This window comes from Acanthaster planci, linkage group LG20 (genome assembly GCF_054643075.1).
Source record: "Acanthaster planci isolate LZ-2023a linkage group LG20, COTS_SCS, whole genome shotgun sequence".
NCBI lineage: Eukaryota > Metazoa > Echinodermata > Asteroidea > Valvatida > Acanthasteridae > Acanthaster > Acanthaster planci.
Window position 1 is genome coordinate 27,192 of NC_141796.1, and position 25,439 is coordinate 52,630.

The 25,439-nt window shown below is 38.7% G+C and overlaps 1 protein-coding gene across 1 annotated transcript; it reads right to left on the bottom strand.

The window, feature by feature from the left end:
- Positions 1 to 265: 265 nt before the first annotated feature.
- LOC147795793 (uncharacterized) lies at positions 266 to 25,261 on the bottom strand (the record flags this gene model as incomplete). The annotated part of the gene is given in 31 exon segments (XM_087130434.1): positions 266 to 2,442; positions 2,871 to 4,009; positions 4,012 to 4,258; positions 4,744 to 4,843; positions 7,660 to 7,750; positions 8,911 to 8,973; positions 9,467 to 9,525; positions 9,765 to 9,822; positions 10,056 to 10,180; positions 10,459 to 10,648; positions 12,508 to 12,657; positions 13,510 to 13,573; positions 14,329 to 14,469; positions 14,901 to 15,011; positions 15,312 to 15,378; positions 15,879 to 16,015; positions 16,835 to 16,960; positions 17,544 to 17,645; positions 17,772 to 17,931; positions 18,341 to 18,510; positions 18,600 to 18,710; positions 18,855 to 18,992; positions 19,384 to 19,504; positions 19,660 to 19,781; positions 20,134 to 20,266; positions 20,496 to 20,629; positions 20,808 to 20,890; positions 21,205 to 21,287; positions 21,524 to 21,597; positions 21,758 to 21,819; positions 25,111 to 25,261. Coding segments are annotated over 31 exon segments (4,695 nt in total), but the record flags the coding sequence as incomplete, so codon positions are not given.
- Positions 25,262 to 25,439: the final 178 nt, after the last annotated feature.

Sequence of the window (25,439 nt, forward strand, 5' to 3'; positions counted from 1 at the left end):
TACTTAATCCCCAGGTCAATCCTATCAGGGTCATATAGCAAGTTGTGCATGGTATCACAGGAGTTCCTTAATACTTCTTGTTCAAGTTTGTGTACTATGGTTGCTTTGTATGTTTATTTCATGAAATACAGTGTGTTCTGTTTTGCATAGTGAATTTGGTGTATTAGTGTAAAATTAGTGGTTGGCAGTGAAGATCGGAATTGTCATGCTGCCGTCTGTCCATTTTGCAAGCTACCAATTCACTTCCTTCTTCATTCCATCCATGAAGGCTTTACTTTTTTTGTATTGTTAGTATTTTGTATTGTAGAATATTTATGTATATATGCAGTGTTAAATCAGCAAATGTGCCGTCCCAAAATGATCTGTCCGGAAAAAGTATTGACAATCATTTTTCTTAATCACTTTTGTCAGTAATTTCATGACTTTTGTGTAAATATGTGAAATTATAAGTAATAAAATGACTATTTATTACTGTGAACACAAACAAATATAGAAAGGTACAAGAAAATGGACTGCAATTCCTTGACAAAGCCATTAAAAAAGCAGAATTGATGTGTATTGCAAAGCTCTATACACACACATGAATTTATCTTCCATACGCCAGGTCTGAAACACTTCCACAGCTACAGCCTGAAGCTCCCAAACACTTGAATAGACTTAACATACTGTACTTATGTACTAAGCCTATGTTACACTAACTGTAATGTATTGGTAGTTATCAGTAATGCTGTTCAGTTCTGCTTTTAATGTAAGCCATCTGGATTATCTTCAGTTTCTTGAGCAAGAAAGAGCTGCGGTAGGCTCAGCCGTACATACCCTCATCTTAGCACAAATAAGTGATCTGGTAACAAAGCACAGGATATGTCAACGGGGTAAAAAGTCTACATTTTCTCAGAAGACTAGAAAGTTGTAACCTGTGACATAGTTACAGAGGTCAAAATAACCAAACAATACTCCTTACTTTAGACAACACATCAGCTGTGATAAAAAATTTATTTTTATTACATTTGTATAAATCCTGAACACTGCAATATGGCTGCCAAGAGTAACATGTATTTATTCAATTGATCTGTTGGTTGATTGGTTGGTCAATCTATTCACTGATCAATTGATAGACTTGTGCCTGTTCACTATCCATTTTTTAATATTCCGTCCTGTATATAAATAGTGCCTAAATAAAATGCATTGAAGTGTCCAACTGATGGAGGGTGGTGTCATATCTTTGGATTTCGGTTTACGAACAATGTACGTAAATTTTATTAAACCACAGGGCGCATGTTTTTAAGGACAAACTGAAGGTCAGTTTTCCAATGCATCAGACTTTTCTGCTTGGAATGAAAATAAAACAAATCTACATCAAATTTTAATGAGAGTTCAGAACTTGGTTCCTCTTCATCAATTAGTGCTTGACATTAATTTGAAATAAGCAGAAATAGCCAAGTGTACTTTAATGACCTCAGAGTGTTGAAAGGAAAAAGGCTTTGTCCTTCAAGGAATGACAGTGTTGCTGGTAAAAAGGAACAAATGGGCTACTTTTTTTCATTTGTGTCCAATTTGGACTTAAGACTGAACTTCAAAACTTGAACTGCTTATATTTTTCAATAAAATAATCTATCCACTCAAATATACAAATTTATAATTCTTTTCATTATATACATTAACAGACACAATAACTTTGAAGTTTACAATAGATTTCTTTCACAGCAAGTCAAACAGTATTTTAACAATGATTAACAGAAACAAGACGAGGTAAAACATGTCACTGCAGTTTCCAAAGCAAGTTTTTTTAAACTGACAAAGCTTGCTTTTAAGCAAAAGAACCCTAACTGCACTGTCATGACAAGGCAACTGCATTCAACGCGATAAATTGCAGACTACAACAGAAGAAGGCATTGCCATCTTTGTACTATTTTCACTACGCAATGCATAGTTTTGTTTAAAAGCTCCAAGTGAAAGACAACATTTGCCAATAAAAATATCTGAATAACCTTGTTCACCTCTCGTAAGTGCATGTACATTGTACATACACAGTTTTTATTAAGATTTGAGTTTAAGAAACAGGAAACCTTTAAGTGCAGGTTTCATTTCAAATCCTCTTGCTCTAAATCAAGACAGATCTATGATTTGGCAGACTTGACAAGCCTGGCATTATTCAGTTTGGGCATCAGGTGGATTGAGAAAGCCCAGTCAACACTCTAGATACAATGAAGCAAATACATCCGATTCCATGCCACAGGGATAAGTTCTCCACATCACCTATCATTTCTTCCTTGCATATCTCATCATGGCTGCTGACTTCTGGTTTCCTTGGAAACCACCTTGGAATTCTACAACAACATCAAGCTTATCTATCGCATGGGTGGCATCATCATGTTGAGACTTGGGGTCATGCATCAAAGGAGAACGGATACTTTTAGCAGAATGAAGTCTAGCAGGAACAGACTAGGGAAAGAAAATTATACAATACTGAAATACTTGTTCATTATTTTAAAAACCTGAAAAATGGTTCAAGGAATGTGTATTTTCCACTTCAGTAATGTGCAAATCCACACTCATGGATGCAAGTTAAGAGAAATGACCTCTTTTTTCACAAATGTAGGAGGGACTGACGTTTCCATCCTAGCAGAAATTTGTTGCCTTTGAGAAAGATTCTGCTGGGATCAAAACGTCAGGCACTCCTACTTATTTGTAGTTATATTTTAGGTCACTTTAGCCAGTTTTAGCATTATACATGATATATTTTTTATGAAAAAAATATATCACCTCAACTGTGACATTAAATAGAACAGCGCACACAGCATAATGAATTATAAATTCTGGCATCAATAAATGAAAGCAGACTGAGGGAAATGAGAAACTGCTCAACATACCTCACTGTTTTTCTGCCCATTCTTCGCCTCAACTGACTCCGCCCCCTCCATCACAATATGGTAACTACTTCCTCCATCACAAACCCCACCCTGATCACTAGAGGGCGCTATACCAAACCCACGCATCTGCAACGCTAACTGCTGCACGTGGACAAACTTGTTGGTGCTTTGTGGAGAGATAACCCTTTCAGCATAGAGGTCATCGTCATAGAGATCCCGAGAGAGGTTCTTCGGACTCCGTGACTGGCCATGCTTTAAATTGTTCCTACGTATTGGCTGCTGTCCCTTCATTGACTGGTTGCCCATAGAAACTGAAGTAGCACCTGGAGTTTGAGGTCTATTAGGGAATGGCTTGACAGGTACTGTAGTATATGCCGTCTCCTCGTTACTTGTTGCAGGTTTGTATTTCTGCATACTGTCTACAGTAGGTCGAGTGCTGTTCACATTTTTGACAGAGTTGGGTGTATACCTCAAACTACTACTTGATAACGGACGAGTGCTTGGTTGAGACATGACTGGGCGTCCCACTATACCAGAGTTCTGGACTGAGTTTTTATGGTTGGATCCAAAAAATCTGCTATCAGAGATGATAGGTTCTGATCTATTTGACATGGTGCTACGTTGACTGGCTGATTTTGCCCTGTTTTCGACCCGCCTTCTCAGCTGCTGTTGCGTTCTTTGAAGTGTTTCCTTTTCATTTAGATTTGATACCCTGAGATTATCACGATTAGTCTTAGGTTTCCGTATTTCCTTCCAAAGTTCTGAATCAGTTTCTGTATCACTATTGCTTTTGCCACCAATCTCTTGTTTGTAGTGGAGTGATACATTGTCTCCCTTTTCTGCTACAACTGGTGATACGACTCTCTGTCTTTGCTGAATATTCTCAACCTCCTCCGTCTTTACAACCTTATTCTCAGATATGTCTTCAGTGGTACAGTTTCCATCTGCTAAAGTTTCCTCAGCATTGTTATTCATATTTGCATAATTCTGCCCAATGAGACCAGCTTTCTTCAAACTGGCAACACTCATACGATAACCAGTGGAGTTCTCTGCAGGAGATCCTGTCTGCTTTGACCTTATCCCACTGCTGCCACCAGTCTCTTGACCCTTCTTATCAGTTCTTGAGGGGGATGGTCCGACTGCTGTTCCTGCTCTGCTTTGTGGGCGACTAAGGAACCAGAGTAGAAATTCTGGGCCTTATGAAAGTGGTGGGAGCTCTTAGTGTTACGCTGTTGAAGTGTGAAGGCAGAGGTGTCTGTTATTGGTGTAGCTTCCGTTGAGCAACGATGGATCTTTGATACAGGAGATTCATGTCTCTTTGAGGAAGTAGGGGCCTTTGAAGATGATACAGGAGTTGGGACACAGTATCTACGGATCTCTGTCTCACCCTGGAAGAGTCAAATGATAAGAAATCACATTTTGCTTGACAAAAGCTTTCTTTAGGGGGTCATATAAATCTTAATGGATGTACACAAGTAAGCTTAGATTTGCCATATACAGAATCACATAAACAACCTGAACCATAACTGTGTGTTTATTTAACCTGCTGTGATCAATCAACCTGCTGTGATCAATCAACCTGCTGTAATCAATCAACCTGCTGTACTCTATAAACCTGCTGTGATCAATCAACATGCTGTGATCAATCAACCTGCTGTAATCAATCAACCTGCTGTAATCAATCAACCTACTGTAATCAAGCCAATTATAACAATGTACATGTGGATGTAGTGTGCTACTGACTAGAGACTTACAAGAGTTTCCAACAAACTGTGATGAGAGAAATTAGAATTTCTTTAGAAAAATTCAAACCTCCATCCTTCTTTTTTCCTAACATTAGCTAAAAAGAATTATGTTTGTGACTTTGCTTGACCTTTGACCCTTTGCTTAGATCTTTGGCTTCCACTGTGTTGAGAGTTGTGGTCCTTTGATTGGAACAGTTGCTCTCCGAGTTGACCTGGGGCGAGTTGACACTAGCAAAAGATTTAAAAAATATAGTCATTGAGTCTAGACAAGAAAGTAGAAAGTTCAAATCACATTACTTATCAGGTTAGATGTAAAAACAAACTTCTCCAATAGTCATCACAGTTGTGCTGCAGTGCCAAATGTAAATGCCTTGAAAACACAAGGAGCGGTAATCCCTGTCCTAGATTAAATACAAACACAACAAAAACCATCTAATTCCAGCAAAAATAAATTTGCGGAGAAAAGGAAATTAAACTGAACTGTAACTGAACCTGTGATTTCTGGACTACTATTTCAGAAACAACTTGGAATCAATGCTGTGGGCATGATGGGAACTTGTAATTATAAAAGGCCTGACGCTTCAATCATTTGCACATGATCAAAGACACAGACACCAAACTGTAATGGATTCATTTTCTGAGTTATTGTAGGCGCATCAATTTTCCTAATTCAACTGAACTTGTTCAACATCATCAACTGTGAGTTAATACGTTCACTCCACTGCATATCTATCACAAAACTGAACACTGGTTAGTTATGAGGAACCAGAAGCATTGTTAATGTGAAGAAACAAGAGATTAACATCTGAAAACAAAACTTAAAATTTGTACACACGATCACAGTGGAAGAGAACATTACTCATTCACAACACCTACAATTCACATAAAGTTACATTCTAAAATAACCTGACAAATGACGAATGAATAAAAATGTGTTTGTAGCTTGCCACAAAACGGATAGATTCTAAATCTGAGAAACAATATACATGTAATTATTATGAAGGATATGTTTTGCTGGAAACCTTGTTTGTTTCTGGATGAGAGCAGCCATATTTAATGTCATTAGCAGGTACATCAAAAGTAAAGTACACCTGCAGCATTGTCAAGTTACATAAAATGCAAGAAAAATTTCCCAAGTTATGAATTATAAATCAAATACATGTAGCCCAATGTTGCAAAATGGCTGAATTTATAGACTGATGAAAAGGGGGATTTACAGCTAGACTTTATCAAGAATTGTGGTGTTCACAACTGCTTCAGAATGAAAAATAACTTTGGACTTCTCTGTCAATTTGCTACCTTATTGGGTGTGAATATCCACTGAAAATAATGATTGAAAGAAAATCAATAGAAATATCTAGGTAAATAATCACATACACACCTGCCTTCTGGCCAAAACCCAAAAGCATGTGACTATTTAACAGCATCCATTCTGAGAAATCATCTGGGTGTCATTTCAACTCTTACATCCAACTCTACTCAAGATGAAACTTAATCAGTACTTTAAGTTGGCCACGAAAAACAGCACTCAGAAATGCCACTAAGACAACAAGTTTTATGCTGTATTCTAAAAGCTGCAAGGCCACATCTCTTTAATGACATTCCACAAGTAACAGCTCGTAACACACTCACCTGCTATACATTGACACTCTTTACACAAGACAATGCACAGGTGATATTGCCTAATTTGGCCGATTATACAGCTGGCTGTGTTTTCTGATTACCCTGCCTAGCTATTTGCTCCAATCTCTACCTATGTGTGTATTTGCACTCATTTATTTCACACATTGGAATTTCCTGGAGTTATTTAGGATTTCAAACACAGATATCTGTCTACAAAAAATCAGCTACATGTACATGTAGTCCCCCAGAAGAAAGCAATGCCAGAAGATCCTACAAACAATCAAAGGGAATAATGTAAACAGGCAACACCTGTCGTATCTTCTCCAACTCCAAATAGGAGCAAGAGGTTTTTATATAGAAACGACACTCCTCTGGTGGGAACTTAACATGGCAGTATACAGTTAGACACATTTGGCACAGGACATGCCGAGTACCTGCAATCAATTTATGTTGGTTCGTATATGTATGGTTTCACATGTGCTCAAGGCCTGTACATGAGCTCAGTTGAAAATTTCTTACCAACCCAGCCTGTCTCTCCTTTACCAGTGGGGCGCACGTCAACTCAGGGTGGAGAGTCAAAACAAGTGCATAATTAGCTGCTATGCTACTTCTCAATTATGGAGGTAATAGGTAGGATTATGCAAATTAGTAGGCGGAGCAATCTGTCATATGAGTGAGTTTGTCTTTGTTAAAATGCATGCATGTGAAATGATGGAGATAACAATAGTGTAGATATGTGAAATTACGGACAAGTAGCCAACTTGCACATACCCAGCTTTCAAGATGAACACAGAGATTGCATTAATTTTTGGGCGATAATAGATTACTCATTTAAAACCAGATAATAAAAATAACTGCATCTCAGTCGCTGACAAACGTTTCAAAGCAAACTTCACGTAAAAACTCTGGAAAGCTTTAACAACATTTTTGATTTGGTAGGGACACGAACTTAAAGCTTGATTGCAGAAGAAAACTGCATGACACATGAGCAAATTGGCTAAACTGAGACAAAAGAAGGAACTTGACCGGGGTACAACCTTCAATGAAGTCAACAATACAGCTGTTTCACAATAATGCGCCACCAAGAGTTTGCAACATATTGACCCATGACTATGTGCGAAATTTGTCGACCCAAAGCGCTATTATGAATTGACCACATTGTCTCTTTTGGACACACCACAATGTTGGCATCTTGCTGAGAAAATCCTTTGTCTTCTGCTGGCACAAAGTGTACCAACAAGATAAGCAATGATCACCAAAAGTTGCATCTTGCTATAAATAGTCATTACATTCATAGTAATCTTAATATAAAGCACATGTTCCACATCACATGTACCTCTGTCAAGCGCCCTCTGTCAAGATTGCAATTTCAAAGTTAACATGGTGACAAGATCTACAGAGAAACTAACAACTACAATTACCTAGAGCCTCTACCAGTCTCAGATATGAGACCAGAGGCAGTGGGAGAAGCTACAGGTTGTTGAGTAGAATCTACCACACTGTCTGACGAGCCTGTCATATGATGAATGGGAATGGTGAGAAATAACCACTCAAGAAACAATGATGTAACCGTTGCTATATGAGGAATGAAGAATCTATGGAAAGATATCAGTGGCTTGCAATGAACCTCCTTTTAATTGCTCTCTACGAGCAAGTTAGGAAGGTGCAGATTGCCAGCCAATAAAGCAGGCCACCTAAATATTCAACAAATTACACAGTAACAAAGCAGTAAATTTTACTCTTGATTAGAAATGGACACAATGTCTCAGGGAAAACAAAATTCAAAACTAACAGTGTTCACACTGGAGTGTCCACTTGTATTGAGTCAGTGTATTTTTTTTCAATAAGCAAGTACAAGAAAACAAATCTAACTTATTAACTTACATAAATTCATTACAGATGTTATCAAATGAGTTAGCAACATAGGTTTTTACTGCTCACTTCAAACTCATTGGATTTCTTTTGACAGATGAGGACCAATTGTCAAAACCATATGCAAACCTTGGCATGCAAGATGTGTGTCACGCAGCCCCTACCAGCCAAACCTTGCTATGCAGCTTTCTACAGTTATCTAATCAAGCTCAAAGCACATGAACATCATTCCTTTGCAAATGAAATCTGAGGGAAGGAAAGGATTTTCTCCTCAGCAATCTCTGCACTCAAACTTTGTCTGCAAAACTCAAGGTTAACAGCAATGACAGCATTAGATATGTTTCTTTAGCAATCATGCTCAGGGTGGTTTGCAATGAGGAAGCTTTCTTGGGAAATGTTCGTACCTACAACATTTTACTTCTCAGATTTCTGGACAGCTATTCGAATGTCAAATAATTCAGTATCTAGAACAAGTGTGACTTCTTAAAGTTAGCACGGCCAAAGGAATATAACGAAAACTGCATATACTAAAAAACTGATCTTTTCTTAAAAATCAATGAATGACATGCCGCAGTTCACACCAACACTGCAAACAGCTAAAAGCTTCAACAATAACTACAAAAAAGGAAACAAAAAAATGACAAGGGAAAAAACACTACAAACCCAAATTTATCCTTAACCTTGAAACCAGTGCATAATATGCGGTGACACCAAGTAACCTGGATTGGTGTTAATCAGTGCTGTGTAAACTTGGTTAAGCAAACTACTAACCTACTAACCTGGTTAAACAGTCTACTAACCTGGTTTATCTTCATCATGGTTTAGTATTTTCTTAGTTACAAATGAGCTATAATGGGATCCCGCTACCGTTGCATGAAGTGAAAGTTCATATAAATATGGTGAACACACTTAATATTTTTCTTGAGAATAATTTCAAATATTTCAAACCAACTCCTCAATATGATTTGATTGATGATAACGATTAATTTCATCATTCAATCAATCAGCACTCAATCAAACCTTTGATCAAGCAGAATCACTGAACCTATCCTCCAAGGTCAAGCTAAGTTTAGATCAATATATCAACGGAATCAATTACACTCATTCAATTTGGAAGTTGTCAAACATACTAGGATTGCAAAACCTGCATGTTGCATCCCTGCTGAGGAAATTATGCAATACTTCACCACAACCAGAGCCTGGAGATACAGCCAGCTAGGGTTCTTAGGTCTGCTTGGTGTGTTCTTCATATGTATACACCTGTTCATCTTACAGTGTATTCTCTAGACTGAAGCAATTTATTTGTTATTCAACAAGTCCTACTGTAACAAATGACAGTAGCCACACTGGTCTTACCTTGTACACTCTGCTTTGAGGAAGGTCTCTCTTGACCAAGGAGACTTCCATACGAACGCCTAAAAAATGCCAAGCAATGAAAATGAAGCAATACTTCCTGTTAAGGATTTCAGGCAGAGACAACAATTGCCAGCACTGTTAGATGTTTTGATTTCATTTTCATAATTAGATTTGCTAGATTTTAACAACTAACACTAAACCTGAACACACTTGTACAAAGGGATCAGCCAACTCTATTCAAATGAGATCCAAAATTCACTAAATGTTAATAATAATAGCCATGTGAGAAAATATTTACCCATCATAAACGGCAAAAGTTGTAGCTGAGGGACTTCTACTGTCTCTGATTGATGCTCCTGTAGTTCAAACAAAATTGGATAAACACAGAGAATAAGGACTCCACACCGTGACATCTGACCACAAACTCATCAAAGTAACTTAACATAATGAGCAGGCATGTCATAACCATACCCATCAGAAAAATGACAAGGCTTGACAAGATAAAAATTATTGATTTGCCTGATATTTCTATTTCTCAGATATGATCTGTTACCCAGCCAAATATGACTCCAGTTTATACACTACCAACCTCTCTTCATAATATCTGGAGTACTCTGATGCCCCATTGAGCCTTCAGACTGTTCATCAAACGGAGAGGGATGTGTCTTGATTGGACTAGCTGAGCCTATTCGTGACCTCTTGCCTGTCTGGGGTCTGAGCAATAAAACAATAACACCACCAAATTCTCAGTCAGTTTATCCTATCAAGTTTACTACTATCCAACTTGATATCACTGTGATTTGAAGAGAAATCCCATTCTTGACATGATGTGACGTGACCTAAAACCTGACCTTTATGCAGACTTCATTGCCTGTCACATTTTAATGTGCTGTGCTACCTTAAATATACCCATTAAGGTATACAGGCTGTTGTTGGATTGTAAGCAAAATTACAACAATGCCTACGACCTCTGACCTGATGGCCATGTTTACCTTGTTTTGATGTGTTGTGCAGCTTGTCTTATGTACTCATTGAGGGGTCTCTGTTGCTGTTGTAGTGCATTCATTGTCACCATGTGATTATTAAAATTCCTATGTTGGAATGGTGACAGGTTTGCCTGAGGGACAACTTCTACGGTGGTTTCAGGCTCAGCTGGACAACGGTTCCAGTTATCAGCGGAAGCTAGTATCAAGCAGAAAAATTAAACAGTACAATTGAGTACAATTACTTCATGTTATACTTATCCACTGGAAAAAGATTATCGATGATCATGGCATTTCTGGGCATTTTGTGCTGATGATACACTGTTGGCATGCTTTGAATTTTTCTGATGCTTCATCATTGTCTGTTACTGCCAAACTGGAAACAAGTCTCAATGATATTCGTCACTGGATGATAGAAAATAAGCTTAAACTCAATGATTTGAAAAGTGAATTTCTTGTATTGCGATCTCCACATCAGAAACATTATTCTCTAAATGATGTCTGCTTTAAGATCGGTAACACCAATATCTATCCTAGTGAAGTTGCCCGCAACCTTGGGGTTGTATTCGATTGTAATTCAACTTTTCATAGACACATTTCACAGGTGGTCTCCACAGGTTTTTTCTATTTGCAAAAGATCACTGCTGTTAAAAAATATTTGCCCAGCAAACTTCTTGTTAGCCTTCCATGCCTTTACAGCCTCACGGTTGGATTTTGGCGACGCGTTATATTATGGTCTTCCTTTGTATGAGTTAAATCGTCTCCAGAAGCTTCGAACTCAGGCAACTAGATTGTTATTAACAGGAACAAAGAAGAACGAACATATTTCACCAATTCTTGACCGTCTACACTGGCTCCCTGTTCAGCAGCGGATTAAATCTAAACTTTTAATATTTGCTTTCCGAGCCGTTTGGGGCACTGGACCTGCTTATCTCAGTCTCCCACTTTAACAATTTAAACGACAAACTAGAGTTAATTCAGCTCCAATTCTTGAATGGAAACGTCCAAAGAAAGTCAGTGCCGGAAAGTCAACTTTGGAATGACTTGCCTGTGTCCTTAAAACAAATTACACTTTTCTCTGATTTAAAGCGAATCTTAAGATCTATCTTTTTAATATAGTATTAGAGATGTTTTGTTAGAGATTTATTGTGTACGGTATATTATGTGTAGCTGTAATGTTTTGCTCATTTTTATTGTAGTTTAACAATTTAGTTTTAACTCCTTCTCGACGGGAATTTCTTTCCGAAAGCCGACTCCAAGAATTCCAGCCTCGCTTGGCCACGAAGGCCACCTGCCAAACTGCAAATTCTCAGTTTGTGGCCTAGCGTACTCTGCACGCTTTGAATTACACAGTGAAAAGGCTCATTGTTTGGTGGCATGCAACTCTACTCACACTTCCACATTCCCGTTGCCTCTTTTCAAAGTGGGGACCATTGTGAAGCTGGTAATTATCATGCAAATTCGGTCTTTTCATTTCTGGGCTACACACAAAGACCAAATACCACATACACAAGAGCCAGGGTCTGCCTTCTTTCACCGAGTTCGCTCGAGCGTGGGCCGAGAATAATAGCTGAAAAGCGGGCCGAGGATCTCAATTTTTACGTCGTGTCTTAATGCGTCCCGGCCTGAAGGGGTTAAGCGACACTATAGAAATTATTATTTTTATTATTATTAATTGCTTCATAATGTTCGGTAGCAATAATCAGCCACCTTTAATCTGTTGGAGCGAGTACAGTCTCCTATGATGAACTAGGAAGCAAGATCTTTATCTTCACCAAGTACACATTGCAAGGTTATTTCATGCAGAGACAGCATCTTACACTTAGGACTTCACCTTACAAAATAAAACCGAATGATCGTAATATATCATGCATGCTAGTCAAATGACACAAAGTGTAATGAAATGAACCAGGAACTCTGAATATAATGGTACGTCAAGACATGTACAAGTTTTCATCCTACACAATCCTCACAATCAACAAAAATCCAGCCAGCTGATTGGCTACAACCTGATCAGTGTACATTCAAACCCTCATCAACGTCACCTTATCCCCTTACCAGTAAATTGTAATCCAGCCAGCTGATTGGCTACATACTGCTGTGCTAAAGCTTTCTCATGATGCGGGCAGAGCCCGTCCATGTGAGCCATGGGAACACCTGAGGCACTCAATGAAGCACTGCCTGCAGAATAGCGGAATGATGGAACATCTATTTGGTCACCATGAAGATGGAGATGAAGATGGTGAATGTGTAGTCACGGCAACAGAAATAAAAAGATGAAATCAAAACGTAGTGAGAGGAAAAACACAAAGAAACAAGTGCATACAATACTGAAAGTGAGAGGTCAAGACCACAATTCCAATTACTGCTTCAGGATTACAGCACGACAGCCAGTTTGAGTTCCTAAATGATTCACTTGAATGTGTTCAATAATTGAGAATTCACATTCTCAGATGAATACTGCAAGTCCTTCAATAAAGCTGCTCCGCTGTCACTTATTACTCAGAGCAGTTGTGCCCTTCTGCGTACAAAATTATCACAAATTGAGAACTGCGTCAACCATCAAGAGGCTTGTACCATTTATCAAGTGGAACCAATCAAACATTGAATTTAACAGGTGTCTCATGCTACTGAATTCTGTGCAGTGAATATCTGTCCTTTAGAATCAGTTGAAGTGACAAGCCATCCAGACTTTGATTTGTAGGCAAATGAAATGAGGTCACAACAGAAGGCACGAAGTATAAATTCAGTACATTTGCACGAAGTTCAACGCTCTCAAGCACACTGAAATTCAACAGTTTAGAAACAGATATGATGGCTTGCATTCCCAAATATACTGAAATAATATCAAGGTGAAACAGACTGAATATGTGAATTATTCAACACATTGAAGAAGAAACACAATGTCATTGTTAAAGTGATTTGAAAAGATTACAAGTGAAGACAGAAAACCAAATGTCATGAGTGCTCAAGGTATAACTCAATCCAAAGTTGCAGTCATGCTGCACAGGGTTGTACAGACACAGTAAAATATCATCAATGTTATTGGATTCAACGTACCTTGACTTGGTTTCAACACACCACTCATGAGGTAGGCATTGGTCAAAGCTTCCAAGTATTCAGTCTACAGTCAAATGAAAATGACAGGTGTCATTATCTCTTTCATCGTTGTAAATTTTACTTCTTCAATCAATTATCTGAGCTAATAATTAACTGAAACTACCAATGAGAAAAATATCAACATTGTAAACTTGAAAATAAACACAAAAAAAATAAAATGAGAAATAAGGTAGAAAGTATATAAAACACAATCTAAAAGTGGGACCCATTTTCTCACACCATAAACTCCTGGTCTCACACACAAGTTGAAGGCTGATCACCTATCTCCAAGCATTGCAATGGAAACAAAAGATTGTGGGTGACTCCAACACATGAACCCACAGTGAAATGCATTGAGATCAGCAACAGTTTAACTATCACAATCAGACATGATCCATCTGACCTGGGCGTCTTTCAATCCTAACAGCCTCATGATATAAGCTTACACTTGGGCTATTCTATAAATCAGGGGTCCAAGTTTTTTCATGAAGAACACATTCACAAAATTTGTTTCAGGAGAACACATTCTTTAATTTCTGAGAGTGATTAATTACATGTAATGCAAGTTACCTGCCAACCAAATAGAAATAGTTTGCAATCAATTTCAGTGATATTTCCATGTCAAATTACACAGGTCAGGTGTAACTGGGACACAAAAATGTCACACCTTTGACCCAAATTTATACAATTACTCATTTTTATAAGCACAGTTTGTTTTGAGACCAGATAAAAAATTCCCATCCATACAGTCTAGACTAGACAACAAACTCCCATTCATACCTTCTTAATGTTCTTCTCTTCACATCTTTCCTGAGCAAATACCGGCATCCCATCTCCTGTCTTGTTGACGACAGATCTTGTCTTACCAGCAGAGTGTAATGTGGAGCGATCCATATGACGATACTTCATCTTCTGATTATCCTAAATACCACAAAATAACAGAATTTGTTGATTCCTTTCTAAGGCAAAACTACTTACATGTACATTCACGACAAAGACAACATTGGTGTTCTTTCAAACATGAAATAACTATGAGGCTCGAACTGAACCAACAGAGGGCACAATTTTCTTCGCAAACAACTTCGCAACTAGGAAAGGCACGTGTTATGATCACATCGCCACCAACAAAATGAGCACTCTGGACATATATGGCTTTTTTTCAACCAATGATGGGGTTGTTTCCGCTTGAGGAAGATATGCCAAGCGTTAGGGGTCTGTTCACTCCTGGATTCAGAGGCAAGTCGGTAATCTTAAACATACATGTGCAAGTACTGGATGACCTTGTTCAACATCAGCCCAATACCCACAGAACTGTTAGACCAGCAGAGTACCCTGTCTCTATATTTCCTCACCTTCTTTGGTGTGGATGGCTTCTTCTCCTCTTCCTTCTCTTTGGTTTTCTCTAAGCTACTCCTCTTTTTGTCTCGCTCTTTTCGCGTCTTCAACTTCTTCTTTTTGTTTAGCTATTGGAGAAAAAAACAATGGATTTTCCTTAACAGCATTCTGTTTTCATAGTATTACTTTCCTTTCACATATCTGGACATTTCCCATTTTTAATCCCAAATGACTGTGTTTGACACTCCTTGAGAGTCTGTGAGTCTAGTTTCAAGGACTTGTTTTCATCTTAACAGAAAAAGAAAACACAGCAGTGTGTTCTAGCAAGGAAACTCACAAATTAAACTACTCTCTGGGTACAATACACCCAGGTATAAAAAGTTTAAAACTACACAATCGTTGAACTTTAAGAAGTTGGACTTAAGTACCTTTGGTGCAAGAGCAAGCAAATGGACAGGCAATCCATCATCCACTGAGCTGTCAGAGCCAGTCGTGCTGCATAAACACATAAAAACAAACCAATTCAATTATTAGAAGTCTGCTATAAATAAGAGGAAATCTTTGACCATGCCGATCTAGTCCTGATATTTCACTGTCAAGTAGCCAGACACTGTATCTACAGTCAGATCAGTTTAACCTGCCAGACATAATTCTTCTCATGATGACCACCTCTTGTCTGCCCACAGTTGGATCAGTCCAAGAGTTGACCTGTCAGAGATTTTATCCTTCTCACGTTTATCACCCTTTGTGTCACCAATTGGGTCAGTCCAAGAGATGACCTATCGGGCATTATCCTTCTCACGTTTATCACCCTTTGTGTCACCAGTTGGATCAGTCCAAGAGATGACCTGTCGGGCATTATCCTTCTCACGTTTATCACCCTTTGTGTCACCAGTTGGGTCAGTCCAAGAGATGACCTGTCGGGCATTATCCTTCTCACGTTAATCACCCTTTGTGTCACCAGTTGGATCAGTCCAAGAGATGACTTGCCATACCTTGATTCCAATGCTGATGAGTAGTCTTCACTGAGGTCAATGATTCCATCGGCAGGTAGAGGGGAGCCAGTCCGTTCCAGATGACGTAGAATCTGTTGTCTCAGTTTCTCCTCAAGATCAGACAAGATTTGATCACACTGAAAGAAATCATTTGTGTTGATTATAAGCATTTTTTAAGAGCAAGGAAGTAACATAAGATTGTATGTAAGTAACTAGTGAAGTAAAAATGCAACTACAAACAAAATACTACATCATGACATGCTATATGTACATGATTACTTCACTAACACAAATCATATGAACCAGTCACATGACATCAAATTATCTGAATTTATTTGTATCATGCAACAAATTTACACAATTCAATCAATGCACTTAAACACCAAACACATATATATCTAAATGAAGTTACCATAATAAAGACGAAAGCATGTAGTAAAAAGGAAGAACGAACAATTGTTAGTATAGCAAATTTGTATCCACAGAAATATTTGAAACTTAAGACATATCTTTAATCCTTGATTCTTATATCAGGGCAGACAGGAAACAGTTTAAATAGGCTAATTGCTGTAATAATTATTGGTATACGCCAATTGGGGGCAGAAATGCATATAACTTTGGTAAAAAAAATTAAATTTGGTCATTCCATGAGGTTGGGGCACAATTCGTAACGGTGTCAATTGTTACATGGATTCTATAAAAATGAACAGCTATTTCCCTGCATGTGGATTTCAAATTGACACTGGCATACATCTTGCAAGGCTGAATACAGAGGGGTGTGTTATTTTTACAGAGTAAATGACCTACTCTACAGGTCAAGACAGATGGTAAAACTTGCGGATGTAACAAGGACACTGTAACAAATCGTGCCCCAACCTCATGGACCCAATGACCCAATTAAAGTTAAAGAACAGCTTAATAGGAAAATCCATGGAATTGGCGGAGTGATGGCTTACTTTGGATTCACTGGGATCAAAATAATCCAGGATGGTATCGCAGAAGTGATACCCCATAGCCTCATAGTCCGCTGTAGTAAAATGACCCTGTAACTTGTCATCTAAAGTAGAACCACAAAATGTGGCCTAGGGAGAAGGAAGAGTCAGAACAACGTTACCTTAGCAACAGCACTCAAGGTTTCTAGGTAACTTCTTTGACAAGCAGTGATGCTTACTTCCAACAAATACCAAAGCCAGACAAGAAACACATAAATGTCCTTCAACTATTGTAGAATGAAAGACTGAGTATATGTTTGTTTCAGAAACTGACACAACACCAAACTTCTGCAAGCAAAAACAACGTTTGTATGAAAATGCATGCATGAGAGCTTCTGGCAAATTTGAAAACATGCAACTAAAACCCACGAAATATTCCAGAAACCTTGGTGTACTTTCAACACTGTAGCTGAATAATGTGGTCACCCAATAAAGGAGATTGACAAGAGTGCGCCTCCAAGAGTTTGAAACACGTTGGCCAATCACAATGCACAAATTTGTAGACCCAATGCCCGTTTTGAAAGGGTAGACAGATTTCGCGCATTTTGATTGTCCAACGCAGTGCAAACTCTTGGAGGCACACTATTGTGAATTGCCCGTATTTCCTTAGAATACACTGTCTGTTATTCAGTTAAGAAAATAAACAAGCTTTGTTCTAAATTGCAGCACTTACCTCCATTGTGTAGCTGTTCATTATTCCCATTTGCCATACAACCACACGACCTGTCCCTTCCTTGCTCTTCTGAACTTTGAACTTGCAGATGTCATAAGAAAACTGCAGAGGAGAGAAGCCACTTTTATAAACCCACCCAGAATACCACATTTAGTTCTATGACAGTTGACTTAGTCAAAAATATTTAAGTGTGTCAGCAACGGACAGAAATTTTGTGAGAATGGTTACCTTGTCTGCTGCATTGCGTCCCATTATGACAGGAAAGATGCGTTCTCTTAATCTCCTCTTGGGGTTGTCTTTGTTCTCACATCCATAAATGAAAACATTTTGTTTCCTGCTGTGACCATGGAGATCACAGTAGATACTAACTTCTCGCTCTTCCATCAACCTGAGGGTCAAAGGCCAAGAAATTAGTTCAGTGGATAACGCAATACAGATCCTTGTCAGAACATGACTTCGAATTGTCACAGCTTCAAACTGGCCTCAGAATGAGCCATTCCAACTGGCCTCAGAATAAGCCATTCCAACTGGCCTCAGAATAAGCCATTACAACTGGCCTCAGAATAAGCCATTCCAACTGGCCTCATAATAAGCCATTCAAATTGGCCTCAGAATAAGCCATTCCAACTGGCCTCATAATAAACCATTCAAATTGGCCTCAGAATAAGCCATTCCAACTGGCCTCCGAATAAGCCATTACAACTGGCCTCAGAATAAGCCACTCATGATATAAGCAATTATTTATGATAATCAAACAGTATGCTCATAGGCAATCCAAACAAAAGGAATAAACTTACTTTTTGATCATGAGTTTGGTGTGTGATACTGAAGGAAAGGAATCCTTGAGAACACTCTTGTAGTTACGGTTCAGATCACGACCAGCAAGAGAACAACGGTAATTACCAACGATGACACCATCAGGGTTCAACATTGGTACAATCTTGAAGACAAATGTGTCTCTGAGAAGCTGATGGGAGGGAAAAAACCAAACTGAATTCTTGTATGAAAGGATAGAGTAGCAGGTAGCAATCTGAGAGGGCATCAACTATGACCTACCTTGGCATCTGCTGAGGATCCTACCAAGAAGTCAAGGAATCCTTTCATCATCCAGCTAGAGTTAGTCTCACCAGGATGAACTCTGGCTGTCAAGACAACTGCTTTCTTCATCTGAGGCACAAGAAGAAATTAAAGACACGAATCACAGGCATGACCTGACAGGAGTATAAACCATTATCCAAGGATTTACACTGGTAGAACTGGATTACAATGAACAACTTTCAGGCATGCATCCAGAAAGAAGGTACAACTTACCTTGGCATCTTCTGGGTTTTTGGCAGGTGATGTGATTGTTAATATGTGGACGATATTTCCAGCCAGTGATCGACACAGAATCCTTAGCTTACAGAACTTACTGCATACAGGATCATTGGACAGATTGAGTAGGTAGTCCTGTTAAGAGATTAAATGCAGCCACCAACAATTACCTCAAAGAGTACCTCAACATCTGAATGAAATTCATGTAGTGGTTCAATATGAACCAAAGATGAGTCTCTCTATTCGTGCATTAATAACCTGACACAAAACGAGCTTTAAGATAAGGCCTTGTCTGGTGGTGTGATCAAATAATCCAGCCACAGTGATCAAATAATCCAGCCACACAGTGATCAAATAATCCAGCCACGTAGTGATCAAATAATCCAGCCACACAGTGATCAAATAATCCAGCCACGTAGTGATCAAATAATCCAGCCACACAGTGATCAAATAATCCAGCCACACAGTGATCAAATAACCCAGCCATATACTGAGTTTAAATCATTCAATTGACAGGACAACTCACCTGTAAATCTGAGTAAGTGTATGGATAGCAATGAGCAAAATAACAAACATCGTTATCATGAGGGAAGACACAGGTCCACGTTAACGAGTAAAAATTCCTCTCACATTTCCCATCAGATCTCCTGTAAGAAAAATAATGAAAAGATGGTCATATAAACACTTCCCAAGGAACAGAGAGATTGCGTTAGTTTGCTTTAATGCTCTTTAATGTTTTTCCCTCATCGGTCACACTCAACAAGCAACCTATCTATCTCATTGAGGTTTAGACTGTACTTACTTGAGATAGTTCTTGTAGTATTTGATGTCTTCACCAGCTCTACTCCAACCAACATTCCTCTTCTGAGCATCAATCTCCGAGTATAACAACGGTCTCATTCCATCGTTGTACAAGCTGCCAGGCTATAAACCAAATATACCAATGTTCTTAGGCATCATTTCAAAATTCCTATTGGTTGACTATAGGACAGGGCCATCCGACCTATAACAGTGACTTGTGTTTAGTGAATAATGGAGGGGGTGTTGCTGCACTGAAGCCACACAGCCTTGGGAGGAATGCAATAAAAAGGCATAATCAGTTAGAATTGGCCACTTGAGAACACTTAACCTGATAGCCAACCAATGATAAATGTATCAGTCGCACAGTTCTGTCGGACACCCACCCAATAAGAATTTTGAAATGGTGCCTTATCAGCATTACACCTTCTGCATTACAAAACTTTTGGAAGGTATCATCTGACCTATTTCAGCTTACCTTCATGAAGTTGGTGATAGTGAATCTATACTTAACGCCTTGTCTCATGTTTTGTATTCTGAAGTAAAACCACTGTGTGTGTTTGTTGGTGTACAAGTCATAACGAAGTTGTAGCTCATAGTCATACTCAGACCTACAAAAAGAAAAATGTTTCTGGTAATTTGAAGAACTCAGCACAATGAATGAATTGTTACAGTTAGGTTAGGCAGACCTAGGTTGGAAAGGGTAAGAATGGATTAAACTGGTTGAATTGGAAAAGCCTATCTAGTAGTAGTAGTCATTTGTAAGGGAAGAAGGGGTACTTCACAGATATCAAATATGTCAAAAGACTTTCTCACTCTTTCAGAAAATTATTGACTTACACTTGTGTTACTTTCATCAGATTTCCACTCTCAAACCGAGACTCAAAGATAAGTGTGATGTCCTCTGGAGTTTTGATCTTGACTGCCCTCATTGGACAACCACTCCGGCTTCCTCCGACCCTTGACCTCAAAAACTGAAAGGTTAAGGGTTAACAATTATGGATGAAACTATGAAAGATTTCTGTGCATTCACAAGGGCATCAGAGCATAACATGACCTTTCTTTTAGACATGTTCACCGCCTACGAGCAACTGAAGAGTACAGAGCATTCTGCATGTTATAAATTAGATAACACCAATAAGACAAACTCACATAAGCTTCCTTGGTCGGTGGGCAGAAATACACCACTCTTCCTTCTCCTTCAGCTGAGGGTTGTGGCATCTTCTCATAACCAGCTGAAACAAATCAGTATCAGTCATTCTTAACTACATGTACATGAAATCGGCTTGGAGTCAATTGATTGTTCAGTGTAAGTTGATGAATCAATCAATAATAGGAAATCTCATCAGAAAGAGCAAGAAAACGATCATGTACATGTATCAGCTTCGTTTGTAACCATATTTCTAATCCATTGAAAACAGCGAAGGAAAAGAGCTGATTAAAGGTAACTAAATATGCGAGTCTTGGATGAAGGTTGATGGTACAAAAATTTCCAAAACTTTTCTTTAACAAGTGTACGTCAAATGTGAAACCTTGAATGTTTACTTACATGGTTGATAAAATTTTTCACGTTCCTTTGGCACATAGGGAATGTGATAAACTCTGTCAGGTAACACCTCCATATCTGCTGGCCTGAGATACACACACAAATACAAGCACAACAAATCTCAACCTTTCTATTCTAAGGAAGCCATAAAGAAAGCTACACACATGTACCTTACAATATTCAGCCCACATGCATCACACATTCATTGGGCCTCTTGTAAGGGTAATTGGCCTTAGAAGAAAATTCTGATATCTTTGATCTAGTTCAGAGGTCACGGAGGTGGGATCACAGGGTGAGATGATGGAGTGAAGGGGCTACTCACCACCTGGGGGCCTGCTGAGATCCTCCATCTTTGGACTGTGCATATAAATGTCTGGGTTCCCTGAGTCTTGGCACCTGTTTGTCAAAAATACAAAGCAATTTCTTTAATCATGACAAAACACCTGCCACTGATAGTGGATTGGGATTGAGGGACTTATCCAAGACTTTGTCACAATCAAGTTGACATATGGGTACTCATACAACTGTACAAAACTTCTTGTTTCAAAGAACTTACCATCTTTCCAGCGTGGTATTTGAAAGTAAGTTGAGTTGTTCTCTTCTCTTCCTGCAGATTAGCTAAGGAGGACAAATGTAAAAATAAACTGGCAACAGAGAACTGTCATTCTGGCATTTGAAATGCAGATGGAAATTACATGGATATGGCTAACAAAGAATACTATATCCGTCAAAAATCATAGATTAACCATCCAAAAAAAAATGCTCAATTTCAATTAAAAGGTACATTGTATCACGCTAAAAATCAACATTTTCCTGTAAAATCTAAATGTACTAGTGTCAGCAAAAGCATTACTACTACAGCAGAAACAGGCAGTAACGCCGCACATGAAATCCACACAGCAAATGCCCTTCACTATTGAAGAGCAAATGGTCTACAGCAAGAACACTCATGCTAAGTACAAGTGACCACTACAATGCAAAGTGTGGCATCTTCAAATATGTACATGTCCATGTACCATCCTTCCATGGCAATAACAAGGTAAATCAATAACCAGAGGGCAGCTAAGCCATTTTTAATTAACAGACACAGCTACTGTTTCAACAACTCCCTGCTATGTTTATACAGTAATTACTCCAACATTGTTATATGCTTGCCAACAGGTGATTTGACATGTGCATCAGTGGTTATAATTTTGTAACATGTCTAGAGTTCATTTAATTGCATGTACTGTGGAAGTGCGACAAATTCCAAGAAAAGCAGACTTTATCTACGGAGGAACAAAGAGCCTGAGTTTTGATTTGACATTTCTGGAGTGATGTGAAGTACATGTACACATACATGTACCGTAGCACAGTTTAAGAGCAAACCTACCCGGTATGTACGTGTCAGTGAAATGTACCAGTACATGTATGCATGGAGGCAGAAAAATGGGTTTCAGTTAATACATGTAGTAAACACCTGTATCTGATGCATGTATTTGTATCAACATGGCATCACATCCACTTTGACTGTGCCTAAATCAGTAAACTACCAATATCTGCCCTGAGCAAGACCAAGAGAGGGCGCAACTTCTCTAGCAGCAGAGGCTCTTTTGGTGAGAACTGCACTTTGCTGGTTCATATATGACTATGAAAGGCATGCTTAATGGTCTTGTGGTTAGCAAAGAAATACACACTCCCCACCAACATGGTTCTTTTCAACTGGAAAAGGTCGGGGTGCTTGAAATGCAGTACTGGCATATTTGCATGACAAATGAACAGTGATTGCAAGTGAATTAAATAGGTAAAAAATTAAATTTTAACAAAACAAATGCAATATCACACTTTAAAAAAGCCTTGATGAAATCTTGCATCCTGTCAATGCTACATGATAGTAATTATGATCATGATTCTGCACATTAGAGCTTGGTAAGGCAGAGCCTCTCCACATATTACATGCACATGTAGAAATAATGATATGACAGCAGCCATCACACAATAACATGATGAACAACTTACAGTGTGCAATGATCGAGTTCCACAGAGTTTGTAACGAGGCATATGGGGAGATGGTGCCTGAAACTAGTGAAAGTTTCAAGAGTGAATCACCGACAGAGGACAAGTCTCTTCACTGAATACGATCCATAACCATACAGGACAAACAGTATACAAAAATGATGTGTTTGCCTCAGTTCAATGCTAGAGACTGTATGCTTCACTTCAATTTAAAAAAAATACCAAACAGGGAATAAGAAGAACCCCGCGGACAATTATACAGACTTACATGTATAAAGGTTCTTTGTATTTTCGCAAATGTTAGTAGATGTAAAATGCAATGTGATAATTAACTGGGCTTCCACCACTACATTGCAAAGCAAAAGCTTTTTAAAGAAGGTGCTCACAAATGACAAACAGAGCACTTGGTCACGAAAGTAGTTAGCAAAGTACCTGTACCTGGGCATGCCGGTAAGTACATGTACATGTACATATACAGGTGTATGTGTACATGTAGTTAGTCTCCAAAATACAATACCCAGCCAAAGAAAAATATGATAAATTCATCAAACATTTGTTTACAGAGCAAATACATGTACTCAGAGCACACAAAGAAGAAAAGGGCAGTTTTGTGGGATATGTTTCACTCTGAAATATAGGTAATCAATGTTTTCTTTTATGTGAAGAATTTGATAAGGATTTGGAAGTTTTTCTCTCACACGGACTTTCATGTTGTTGCAAACTCCAACAACTACATGTATTTCTCAGTTCTGCAAATTGCAGTTCTCAGATGATAAGATCACGGGTGCTGAAGCATGAGATTCAGAGTCATATGGGCGTTGAAGCATGAGATTCAGAGTCACATGGGTGCTGAAGCATGAGATTCAGAGTCATATGGGTGCTGAAGCATGAGATTCAGAGTCACATGGGCGCTGAAGCATGAGATCCAGAGTCATATGGGTGCTGAAGCATGAGATTCAGAGTCATATGGGTGCTGAAGCATGAGATTCAGAGTCACATGGGCGCTGAAGCATGAGATTCAGAGTCATATGGGTGCTGAAGCATGAGATTCAGAGTCATATGGGTGCTGAAGCATGAGATTCTGAGTCATATGGGTGCTGAAGCATGAGATTCTGAGTCACATGGGCGCTGAAGCATGAGGTTCAGAGTCATATGGGTGCTAAAGCATGAGATTCAGAGTCATATGGGTGCTGAAGCATGAGATTCAGAGTCAGATGGGTGCCGAAGCATGAGATTCAGAGTCACATGGGTGCTGAAGCATGAGATTCAGAGTCATATGGGCGCTGAAGCATGAGATTCAGAGTCATATGGGCGCTGAAGCATGAGATTCAGAGTCATATGGGTGCTGAAGCATGAGATTCAGAGTCATATGGGTGCTGAAGCATGAGATTCAGAGTCATATGGGTGCCGAAGCATGAGATCCAGAGTCACATGGGCACTGAAGCATGAGATTCAGAGTCACATGGGTGCTGAAGCATGTCCCAAAACTTTGTGTCAGATTTCATTAGGATGGGCCAACTTGTAATTTTGTTATGCTGTTTTAAGTGAGATATAGATTTGTTAATTTTTTTTGTAAATCTCTTGTTCTAAACATGGTATTGCCCGTCAAAATGATGCTACATATTACAATAACTAAGTACAACAAGAATGGAAATGGGAGATCACAAGTAAATTTGATAAAGCAGCAGTCGAACGCAATGCAAACTTTAAGACTTCTTTAAGACCTTTCCCATAAAACTGCCCCTTTGCCCCAAAACAATTATTTTGTTGTAACACAGAAATGTTGTGGAAAAGTGATTTCCACAATCATGATACCCAGAGTACACATGTACATGTATGTACAGTGCGTTGAAAAGTTACTCACACATAAATGCAGAATTGAAAAGTTCAACTCAAGTTGAAGACTACTCATACCTGAGTCCTTGTCATCTTTGAGTGCTTGATTCTCATACTCAGTGTCTGAGCCTTGATCACTGAGAGCATATCCATGAGTACAATCCCATTCATCAAATGCACGGGCTGAACTTCGATAACTCTCATTACGTCCTGTGTAAGAAGAGTTGGATCAACAGTAAAAATTTAAACATTCAACTTAAACCATGGAGAAATTATTTGTCCATGCTTTAAGGCAATCAAATACATATAAGCAGCAGTGGATTCTGATAGGTGATCACCAGTGTAATATTTGAGTATCAAGTTCACTCATATAGTGAACTGGCTTGGAAGGAATAAAGGCGAACAAC